Raw genomic sequence first — 11,886 nt, forward strand, 5'->3', positions numbered from 1 at the left:
AGTAAAGATCATATAGAATAAAGATAGGTAATAAGTATATATATATACACAATATATATAAAGAGGAGTAAATAGCAGATATTCACTTTGTACACAACATATAAAAAGATATATATTATATATACAATGTATACACAGTATATATAAAGAGAAGTAAATAGTATAAATACAGCATATACAAAACATATACAAAGAGAAGTGATATATGTATACATACATTTGATATAAGTGGTATGCATACATTACTCAGAAAAATTAAGGGAACACTTAAATCACACATCAGATCTTGATGAACAAATTATTCACGTTGAAAATCTTTACTGATGTCCACTGTATAATTTGTTGAGAACAAAATGACGTAACAACGGAAACCAAAATCATCAACCGGTTAAGGGCTGGATTCAAAACCACACTGAAAATCACAGTAAAAAATTGAAATCCCAGGCTGAACCAACTTGTGTGAATTTCATCACAGCATCTCGGGGCTGTATGCACTCCTGATAACATCTGGGTACATCAGATACACAATATTTACGGTCTATCTTCTGTATCCACTCTCTGCAATACAATTTATGATCTGTACTTTGCAGCAATCCAGTTTGAAACAACGACAATGCATCACTGACATCATTGACTAATAAATGCACTTGTTCCATGTGCCTTATGAATTGGTCCAATCAAAGGGAGTTTCTACAACCCAACACGTCATCTCACTGGCTTGTGAAAGATTATACAGCTTTAGTAAAACCATGTAATGGCACTAATAAAGTTTAAGACCAATTTAAAATGTTGCATACCTAGGAGGAGTGTATGGTTTTTGCTACACTGATGTTACAGCAGCCAGTGTGACTCAAATAGATGTTTTCCACTGGTACAACTGGTGTGTTATTTGTCGGGTGATAGCTCAGCAGAAACCAGTCGGGTGACTTGGCAGAGGAAACATGTATAATATGTGGTAGGTCCCTGAACGCCGCAGGGTCAGTGAACGTCTCAGCTCCGTGCTACGTGTACGGAGGTTTGGGCGGTGGAGGGGGAGAACATCCGGACACGCGCCGGGATTGGCTCAGCAGAAGTGAAGAAGTGAGTGACCCTAACTTTGGTTAGCTTTACATGAAGAAACCGACCGATGGTAATGTTCCTTGTGTTTGTGAACGTATCTGACTGAGTGGGGGGGGGAGCGGGGCAGGCTGGCTGCGGGTGCTGTAGCCGGCTAACTTGAGTGTTAGCTAAGTTTAGCTACGTGGGGAAGATGGGGATGTGGGTGATGTCACACGTCAGGTCGCTAACGGACCTTAACTTTATTGTGACGTTATCTCACAGCAGATACGCGCTGCCTCGGCTACGAGCCTGGAGCCGACAGCTTCACAGCTGTTTACATGTTTACGGTGCTCGTTGAGTTCAGTGCGTTTTTTAGACTGATCTTCGCCTCTCGTACTCCGTGGGGGTCTCTCGGGGGGGGGGGCTAGCATGTGTCCACACATGCTACTGCAGCACACACATGCGTCCGGCTACATGATATAAATAGACAATGGCAGATCAGGGATTTCTCTCAATCAGGGGCCATTAAGGAGCCACCTTTTTAATACAGAGGAGCCGGTCATGTGTCCACATACACTTCCTGATTCAGGAAGATGCACCTGTAAGGCATTCCTGTTCAAATGTTAGATCGAGTGCTTTGAGCAAAGACGCGAATCAATTAATATATTTTTGGAAAATTGTTCATTGTTCAAGCAAATTGTTAACTTTAAAAAAAGCTTCGAATTTTATTTTTGAGAAACGGTCATATTTAAGTATTGTTTGTTTTTAACTAATTTATTTCACTAAATAACTTGGCACAATATGTAAAATTTGAGAGATGATTTAAAAACAGACAGTGAAGTATAAAGCAATTATCTGTCAACATTATTCGACCTCGTGCAGTAGATTGTAACCACTGTATGAAAACCTCCCAGGAAATACTGCTCCGCTTGACGAGCTGCAGCCTTTATCAGCGGGACACAGTCACACCAATGACAGATAAGAGGATGTGACAGGTCTGCAAACACATAGACAGAAACACCCTGAATTAAATACAAGTGTAGGGCCTCTAACTAACAGCTATTGATTTATTACTGGTTCATCTGCTGATTATTTTCATGATTAATTGGTTCGTCTGTAACGTGTAAAAAAAAAAATAGTTAAAGGGTCCACATTATCATTTCTTTTCCTGGAAGTGCACATGTTTCCTCTCACTTTTCTATTCATGTTGTGAAAGCCAGGAGGAGATGAATTGAATTTGGTGTAGGAAAGATCAGACTTCATGGTTATGTTGCTAGCATGCAGGCAGCACTCTGATAAGTTATAGTAGAAACAACATTTGGCAGCTGCCTGCAAGATGACTCAGCTGTTACAGTTTTCAGGGTAACGCGCCAAACTCTTTGTTGATTTGCTGTGTTTTCTTTGGCATATCTGGCACTCGACTTACTCAGGGTCATCACTGCAAATTTGGAATTCATTACAGACACTTGACGTTTTCCACAACTCGCTTACCTAGTTTAATTTCTAAGCCTGTGACATGTAATGTTGATATGGACCAAACACTGCATATAAAGGTGGACGACATGACAGCTCCCCAGAAGTGAAGCCAATTGCTCCCTGGTGGCTGGCTGCAGTATAGGTCATAAACCCTGCCTCCTCCATGTTAGTGGATGGGACAATAAAAAAGTCGAGCTATACAGCTGAGACTAACTCATGATTGGTTGAGCGTATGTATCGCAGCACCTCGCTACTGCAGCTCCATCCCTTGATCGCTCCTGCACAGACTGGCTCCAAATGCGAAAAATGGCACTGCTCCTAGCCAGGATATTTTTGCTGTGTTAGGAAGTGGAAACGCATCATCCCTCTTTATATACTAATTACCATGGCAACAGCCAAAGCTTCCAAGGCTTTGGGTCAGCCTTACCTGAGTCATAACTTGTTTACTTGACGTTGAAATGTCAGGGTATTGTCAACAGAAGAAGATGCACTCTTTTTAAATGACATTTCTCATTAACTAGTAATCTTTCAATTTGTTTCTTAACGGGATGCTGGACAGTGTGTCCATGTTTACCATGATGGTGTTACACATCAACATGTGTGGTGAGGGAAGAGGGGGGTGAAGCCCAGCTCTCCTCCTTCTCTCTGTTCACTCCCCCTCACCCGGTTGGCTCCTCTCGCTGGTTGAAGTAACTGCTGGTTGGTCGGGTCAGGAGGAGTAGAAGGGTTTAAAGGTTCAAGTTTTAACTACATCACATGCTGGGGAAAAACAGTTTAAGGATGTACATTGCCTACAGTGGTCTGCTTTGTTAGATCATCACTCCCCCGTCCTGCATTCAGAGGGACGGTCCCAGCCTCAGTCAGTGCTCATGTTAAACCCACGTAAGGCTTGTTGATGCTGCTGGAGGTTAACAGGAACAGTTATGCAAAACTTGATGGAAAATACACATCAGCTGTCATTATTAGTTACATCGGAAAACATTTGTCTGCTCTCGACCATAGACTCACAACCTGCAGGGGTCCAGGCCCTGCTCACAGGGTCATGAGATGAATCAGGGCCACAGGCATATTGACTCAATGAGCAAGAAAAAACTGTGAAAAATTGTATTTCAGAATTAGATGTAACTTGTTCATTGAAGAAACCTTTATTGTAAGGTGCTATTTGTTGCAACACTGAAATTACCATTTTTCCTCCACTCCAGAAGATCAATGCAATGCTGCTTCTCAGACGCTGCCACAGCCTGACTCGATTTGGCCCTGTCAGCATTCAAAGGTACAGTACTGGAACAAAATACACACATGATGAAGGATACTCCAGCTGTTAACTATAGCCTGACTTTAATATTCATCCACTTTTTATGTTTTATTTCTTTTTTTGTGATCACACTAATCTCGTTGAATTTCTATAGACACATACTCACCATCTAATTAGTTTGGTCTGCATAAAAATGACCTTCAGTAGTTTTCATTTTCACAGGCATCCGGTGGCCCCTGCTGTGGCATCCTGCGCGGCCCGTCTCTGGAGCAACAGCAGTGGTGACGACCAGAGGTCGTACCAGCGCGCCCACAGTCCCAGCTGGAGACATGGCCTGGCAGGACTGCTCGCTGGTACAGGGGCTGTACTGGCGTATGGCCTTCACAAGCACAAGGTTAGTGGCAGATAAGATCTGTGAAGACAGTTTATAGCTTTTTAATTTAAGGGAAGTGACCTGTTGTTTTACTCTCAGCTCATTTGACAATTTTCAGTCTTAGTCTGAAGAAACTGAACGGATTATGATCTGCTCCTGAACCTGCTGACTACAAATTCAGAATTCTTTTATTCAATCCTAGATCGATCAACTTGTGATTATTCACATTAATTATCTAGAAGAAAACATTGTTTGTTGGTTCCGTCAAAATTAATTTATTTGTGAATCAGCATAAGGGCAAACAATATTTCCATCTACTCTGAATGACTATGGACATCAATAAGAATAAGACATTACTCTGATTATGATGTTTACATGAGTTGCTCATAGAATATCCCATTTATATACTTGTGTACATGTTACCCAGGGCACGCATCGTTAAGCAGTTGGTATCTGTTCTAATTGATGATGTCACAAAAATGTTGTGAAAACTCCAACAGGATGTTATGAGTCATGAGCAGATCAAAGATAAAAAAAATCATTAACAGCTCAGTAACATGATGCTGCTGCTGCTGCTGCTGCTGCTGCTGCTGCTGCTGCTGCTGCTGCTTTAAGAATAAATGTCACCTGGTCGACAAGTATGTTGTTTGCACAATCAACACTGAGGCCTCTTGGCTCTTGGTGGTTTGATGCTGCAGTGTGATCCACTCTCAGAAAATTACAAAATGGGTTGAAGAACCCAAATGTTCATACTGTCAAACTTCATCACGTATTTACAGTAAAGCCCGAATAATCTTTTTCGATTTCTGATTCTGTAATCGAGACTTGACATTTTACAGTTTAACAATTAACTTTATTATAAATGCAACCCAATATATAGATTTCGAAATAAAGAAAATAAATAAATGTAAATATAAATGCACATTTATTCTGCATTGTTTACCCTGTAAAATTAAAGTTTTCAAATTGCCGCATTATAGAGAAACATAAACACCGATATGTCTGTTAAAGGCTCATATCGGCTGATATATTGGTCGGGCTCTAATCGACATCATGCTCTGTCAGACACTCTCAGAATTGGCCACTCATCTGTCTCTCTCTCCTACAGGCTGAGCAGGTGGACACCATCAGAACTCCGACCTTAGAGACGACCCTACCTTTTCCCATCTTCAGCCAGGAAGAGGTCACAAAGCACCGCTCCCTGGAGGATGGCGTGTGGGTCACTTACCAAGGCGGCGTCTATGACATCACTGAGTTTGTGGCCATGCATCCCGGTGGGGATAAAATCATGTTGGCAGCAGGTGGTGCCATTGAACCCTTCTGGGCGCTGTATGCTGTGCACAACCAGGAGCACGTGTTGGAAATCCTCTCAGAATATAAGGTGAGCACATCTGCGGTTTCTGTTTATAATTGAACTGATTGTAAAAAATATAAAGTAGAAAAGGTGAAAAGTCCAATTTTACTGCTAAAACTGTCATTTGTTAACAAAAACTACAGTTTACAGACTTTCTTGTTGAACTTTGACCTGCTGTAGAAACTATATAGGGGAAATAACTCTTGGTTTTACCTCCAACTAAAGCTGTAGCTAATCTAACTAGACTCTTATCTTATATGTATTATTTTCTTTTGGGTGCTGCACAACAAATTCCGTCGTAAAAATTTGTGCAATGAGAATAAAACTTTCTATTCTATGAAAACATTTTATTTTATTAAAGTTTTCTATCCTATTAAAACATTCTATTCTATTAAAACTTGAAAATGCATGTGTCTTGATCAACTGGACCTATTGTTAGTGATGAGGATAAGTAGTGGATTATCATACAATAATAATTAACTACAGCAACTGTATGAATATAAAATTCATAGTTATTTTAGATCTTGAGATATTAGTATTCTTTCTTTTTCTGTTTTGCATCTGTCTCGCTTGTGGTGACTTCTCCGGACAGTTTCCTGCTGTAGTCCCACGTGGGCTCACTCTGAGAGTTTACAAGGGGGCTGGCACAAAAAGTTCAGGAGAATGTCCAGGATAACTGACCCTGACATTTGCATCTCACACACAGGCCCTCTGGATAATGTCAGGAGAATGTTCAGTGCATGCCTGAAAGCAGTTTCCGGGGTTTCTGGGAGATTTTAACCCATTATCCTTATTTATTTTGTCCATCATGCATTTGATCACTGAAGACAAAAAGTGTGAAGCTTTACTGGACACGGTCAATTAGGAACAACTGACAACTGTGGACTTAATCCTGACGCATTCAATCAGTTTGAAAGTATTCCTTTGTATTCACACACAGTTTTTAAATGCTGGTAAAGCTGCTGTCACCTCGCTGTCTTGCCAAATTGGCGTGTTCACCCAGGCGTCACCTTTCCATCACTGCCAATCGAAGCCGGAGCCAATAAATCCTGTGTCCACTGCAGACCCGGGAGTGACTGTCGATTGTATCCATTCTCATTACAGACAAAAGCCAGATGATAGCAGGTGTTGGTGTAGAAAAGCGGCTCATGTGATTGCTCGTGACATTGATGTGGTCTAATGAAGCTTCTGTGTCTGTGGTTAATACAAGGTCGGTGAGCTGAGTGCAGAGGACCTGAAGAAGCAACAGGCTGTGAAATCATCTGACCCCTACTCCTCCGATCCAGAGCGCCACCCAGTCCTGCACATCAACAACCTGAAGCCCTTCAACGCTGAGCCGCCTCCTGAAATCCTCTCTGACAGCTACATCACCCCCTCGGCTTTCTTTTTCAAAAGAAACCACCTCCCAGTTCCTCCGGTGGACCCGGCATCCTACCAGCTCCATGTGGAGGGACTTCCCGGAGGAGCTCTGACGCTGTCTTTAGAAGACTTGAAGACTAAATTCCCCAAACACACGGTCACTGCCACTCTGCAGTGTGCAGGTAACCGCCGTTCTGAGATGAACACGGTCAAGCAGGTCAAAGGACTAAACTGGGGCATTGCTGCGATCAGTAACGCCACATGGAGCGGCGCTAACCTCAGGGATGTGCTGATGGCAGCTGGCTACGGGCCAGATGTGGCCCAGTGGGCTCGCCACGTTCAGTTTGAGGGGCTGGACCATGATGTGACAGGTTCGACCTATGGTGCTTCCATCCCTCTGAACAAGGCGGTTAGCGAGGAAGGCGATGTGCTGCTGGCTTATGAAATGAATGGCAAGGAGCTTCCTGCCGACCACGGCTTCCCTGTCCGTGTTGTGGTGCCGGGCACAGTGGGTGCGCGGAACGTTAAATGGCTTGGGAAGATCATTGTGAGCTCAGAGGAGAGCAGCAGCCACTGGCAGCAGAACGACTACAAGGGTTTCTCCCCCGGGACCGACTGGGACACAGTGGACTTCAAATCTGCACCGGCCATTCAAGAGCTGCCCATTCAGTCTGCCATCACCACACCGGCCGACGGTGCTGTGGTCGATCGGTCGGAGGAAGAGGTGATTGTTAAGGGCTACGCCTGGAGTGGCGGGGGCAGAGAGGTGGTACGTGTGGATGTTTCTCTAGACGGAGGAAAGACGTGGCAAGTGGCCCAACTGAGGACCAGTGACAAGGGACAAGCAGCCGAACCCTCACCTCCACCAGGACGAGCCTGGGCCTGGAAGCTGTGGGAGGTGACGGCTCCTCTTCCCCCTGAAGCTCAGGAACTTGAGATAGTTTGCAAGGCAGTTGACAACAGCTACAACATGCAGCCGGACACGGTGCCTCCCATCTGGAACCTGAGGGGCGTCCTGAGTAACGCCTGGCACAGAGTGAACGTGAAGATCAGAGAGGATGAGGATGAGGAGGAATAGACTCACCTCACATTCTGCTTGCAAACTCAAATCTGATATTTGGACTCAGCAGGGAAATCAATGAAGGAAAAAAGAGCAGATTCACAGAGACCAAGCGCGCACAATATATTTAACGCTTTTCAACTAATACAGTCGAATGTTTTCAGTCTTGGAGTTTTTATGCAGTCACAGTTTCCTGAGGGACTTGAACGGTTTTCAGCAGAACAAACCATAAACTAAGCTAAGGTTGTAAATAACTAGAGCAAAAGAGTTTTTATCAAGTAACGACTTTATTGAATTTGTGAGTCTGTAACATTTATAGAAAAGAAAATATTTACTTTTGTAAACTCCATCATCTACAACAGAGTTATAGTAAATACTATATTAAGAGTTCAACAGTATTACCATACATAATAAAAAAGTTTGGATAATACTTTTGTATCTAGTAGTACTTAGCCTACTGTAGTAAAGTTTTGAGCTTAATATTGTCATTATTTTCAATGAAGGCTACTAGAGATGCTTTTTTCTTTAGAGAGAACAGTTTACTAAGCGCAGACTCATCTAGGAATCTTTAAAACATCGGTAGCTTTTACTTATCTGCAACTGCGACTTTGTTGATAATCTTTGCAACAGACCATGTTTTTAAGTTTGAGTCAGTGATTCACCGGAAGAAACTATGAGAGGCTGAGATAGTCTGCTTCTGCTCTCGTTCAGTAAAGAACAGGTGAACTGTGACCTTTCAGTTTATCCCCCACTGTCTCCAGATCCCACTGTGAAGACTGAGGCCGAATTTAGTCGCTTGAAGACATTCCTGAAGCCCAGTTGAGACCTGATTTGTCACACAGGCCTTTATGTTTTGTGGCAGTTTTCTGAGCGGAGGTGAAACAATGATTTAGATCAAAGTGTTGGCACCTTACAAGGAGACAGAAAAAACAGAGGAATGTCCTACGAAGCAGGATTTGCAGTCAGTGAGGAAACCATAGGTATAATTCTGGATTTTCAGACTTACATCAGTGGCTCGTTTCGTAAAACCAGTCAACAGCCCAACTCCTGATCAATCCGATCAATAGATAACCACCGTTCCTACAGGATCCTTAAAGGAACAAACAAGTTTTTCAGTAGAGTGTTTCTTTTCTATTCAAGTTATGTGAACATGTTTATATTTCACCTTGTTGAACTTCACTATCTGCTTTAACCAAATTGAACTGCAGGTATCTGTGTTTCTCCTCATATCATATCATGTTTTATTTATGGCTCTGATAATGTTGCCGGTACTTTAACAATGAGTCAGTCTTCTCTGTCTCCTTGAGTCTGGGTGTCTTGTTCTGATAGGAGTAGTGAAGGTCTGTACATCTCTATGTTGGGGGCCTGTTGCCTTGGAGTTCTCAATAATCTGAAATAATTTAATGTAAGATTAAAAACATAATTTACCATATTGTCTTGATTAAACATAGACCAGGAAGCTGAAGATTGTATATACATTAATGTACCAAAATCATGGTGCATTTCCTGGATTCATTTTTTTGCCTTTGGTAGCAAAGTAAATTCAAATGGTAAAACTACTTTTACATAATGATTCTTAAATGTGGCAACATAAGAAACGGGATATAAAGTGACACAGCAGTTTAAAGTAAAAGATGAAAAACTAAAGGAAAACATTCAAAACTACAGTAATTCGAGTAGCAGGGATCGTTCAGGTAGATTTCCAACAATATAATAACCCTGAATTAAAGCTACAGTCCCTAATTTACATATCTTAATGAATTGGGAGGTAGGATGTTGTCATGGCGATGCCTACTCTGGCATTTTGCCCTGAGAAGAGATTAAAGTGATGCATGTTCTACTGCATGTGGTTATTTAAGTGGTTTCCATGCCTGATAAATGCAGTGGGACTTATTTGTTTACCTCAAAGTGGGAAGTTTTCTTTCTGATCTGTCTTTGACTCATAAATGACTAAGATTGTGGTCAGCATAAAAACATTAATATAGTCATTCGAACTGTGGAATTCTGTTGATGAAAACCATGATGCCAGTGGGAGTACAACTATAAACTGATCACTAAGACTTAGGGGAAATGACATCAGCAAAGTTACATCAGCTGCAAAATGACATGTCTTAAGAAAATCATTTAGGAATCACTTCCGTTGCATTAAACTGGACCAAATGCTTTACAAGCTGTTTGCTCATACTCAGTTTTCTGTTTCATCAGATTATTTTGTGTCTTTCTCCCTTTGCTTTTGTGTGTCAAAAGCAGCCTCATTAAAAAACCTCATTCTTGTATATTGTCTCTCCTTTTTCCTTTCTCCTCGTCATTATCAGTAATAATGATTCTGTCACAACAATAACAGGAAACAGATAAACAGATAACAGATAAAGCTGACTCTTACTTTCACCGCTGTAAAGGTCAGCAGAGAACTTAGGATGAGTTACTGAATAAATCAAATGTATTTGTGGAGCACTTTTCAAGCTGTTCTTTCCAAACAAAAGAGAAGAAATAAAATCAGGAGGACGTACACACTTTGGAACATGAGAGCATATAAATTAACAGCACTATACATCACGTATAAAATTGGTATAAATATTATATATTATAATCATAAATATTGTACAGAAGATCTATACAATTACATCAAAGCTCTACAAAATGATAAGAAAACAAAAACGAGACAGTAGATGAAAAACATTTCTTTTCACTCCTGGAAAATCTGGACCTTACTTCAGCAGTTGGCACAAGAAGACAAACTTCAGTGTGTTGTCTCAGGTTTTAGTCTGTGTAGTAACTCTGAGGTCAGATGATGCCAACCGAGCGATGACATATGGAGAGCAGCTGTGTCACCAGCTAAAGCTACTGTAACATTCATTCAGTCTGTTCTACATTTTTGCAAGAATATAGGTACAAATACACAGGAAAAGTACCACTAACTAAACTTTTATCATCCATCATTTATTATTTATAATCTATGTAGACTTTATGTTGATCGAGATGTTAAATAAAATTTACACAAATTCAACATTTCTAAAATAATCACAGGTTTGACTCACTGACTTGCTCGGATGATCTGATTCAAGCAGATTTTGCAGACGGGGCAAAAACTGAAGTTGTCCTCCCTTGTCAGAAATAGTTAAGAGAAGTTACTGATCAGAAATCAACTTATTCAATCCACCTCCAAAACCTCCACTTCCACTTATTCAGCACGAAACAAAAGACATCAGCATAATATCCAACTTCCTCTTTACTGATTTATTTTTAAATAAAGGTTACACACAATCACCCAAATTAAAAGTGTGACTCCACGGGGTTTCAAAGTTCAGACATTATTGTTGTCAGAGCTTCTTTTTAATACAAACCCAGCTGCAGACTACAGCTGATGTTGAGAGTGGTAAAACCAAATCGTAACAATATAAAATGATTACTCCTCCTCATTTAGTAATTGTTCATCCCTAAAATATTCATTAATTGAGCTTTAATATTCATAGTTTTCTTATTCTTTGTTTGATTCCTCAAAAAATATTTCATGGCTCTAGATGGAAAACAACCAGCCATGTTTAGGGGACTGATATTTATGAGTGTGTGCAATTTTGAGCCAAATAAAAATAAAAATCTAATGAATTAAAATGTGTGTGTTTTTTTTTTTAAGGGAGCCGTTGGGCCTTGGCCTCAGTCAGTCTCAACCATAAGAAGACAACATATGCTGTTGACAACATGTAATAACACGAAACCTATTTACCCCACGTTACCTGTGAGCAGGGATGGGCCTAATCATTTGTGTTGGAGGTGTAAACATAGATATTTGTCTCAGATGGGAGGAGTGTGGGGACAACAGGAATGTGGAGATGGAGGGTGAGGCCCCTCTTGTGGTTTAAAGCCCATAACTGAGCTGTGATACACACACTGCTGTATCAACACCAGGGATCAACACAAAGGTTGTGATCCTGAAGGAATAAAGTGGGAGATATTCTCTGGGTTAATGCTCT

The 11,886-nt window shown here is 41.2% G+C and overlaps 1 protein-coding gene across 4 annotated transcripts; it reads left to right on the plus strand.

Moving 5' to 3' along the window:
• The first annotated feature begins 980 nt into the window (after positions 1-980).
• On the plus strand, positions 981-9,955 carry suox (sulfite oxidase). 4 transcript variants are annotated; one of them, XM_034585288.1, is made up of 5 exons: positions 981-1,080; positions 3,717-3,787; positions 3,992-4,163; positions 5,251-5,523; positions 6,707-9,955. In XM_034585288.1, exons 2-5 carry the CDS (start codon positions 3,729-3,731, stop codon positions 7,931-7,933), a joined length of 1,731 nt encoding a protein of 576 aa, XP_034441179.1. In that variant the 5' UTR covers positions 981-1,080; positions 3,717-3,728; the 3' UTR covers positions 7,934-9,955. The 4 variants fall into 4 exon arrangements, with proteins under 4 accessions (XP_034441179.1, XP_034441178.1, XP_034441177.1 ...); XM_034585287.1 differs by having other exon boundaries at positions 1,026-1,080; positions 3,720-3,787; XM_034585286.1 differs by lacking the exon at positions 981-1,080 and adding an exon at positions 1,155-1,378 and having other exon boundaries at positions 3,720-3,787.
• The last annotated feature ends 1,931 nt before the right edge of the window (positions 9,956-11,886 follow it).

Source organism: Hippoglossus hippoglossus, chromosome 5, assembly GCF_009819705.1.
Source record: "Hippoglossus hippoglossus isolate fHipHip1 chromosome 5, fHipHip1.pri, whole genome shotgun sequence".
Classification (NCBI taxonomy): Eukaryota; Metazoa; Chordata; class Actinopteri; order Pleuronectiformes; family Pleuronectidae; genus Hippoglossus; species Hippoglossus hippoglossus.

What these genes read in the sequence shown, in the direction of transcription:
- suox (XM_034585286.1), top strand. Translation starts at nt 1,250, where the DNA reads ATGGGGATGTGGGTGATGTCACACGTCAGGTCGCTAACGGACCTTAAC. An exon ending in GGCCCTGTCAGCATTCAAAG is followed by an intron (nt 3,788 to 3,991) that starts GTACAGTACTGG and finishes TCATTTTCACAG; the next exon opens with GCATCCGGTGGCCCCTGCTG. An exon ending in AAATCCTCTCAGAATATAAG is followed by an intron (nt 5,524 to 6,706) that starts GTGAGCACATCT and finishes GGTTAATACAAG; the next exon opens with GTCGGTGAGCTGAGTGCAGA.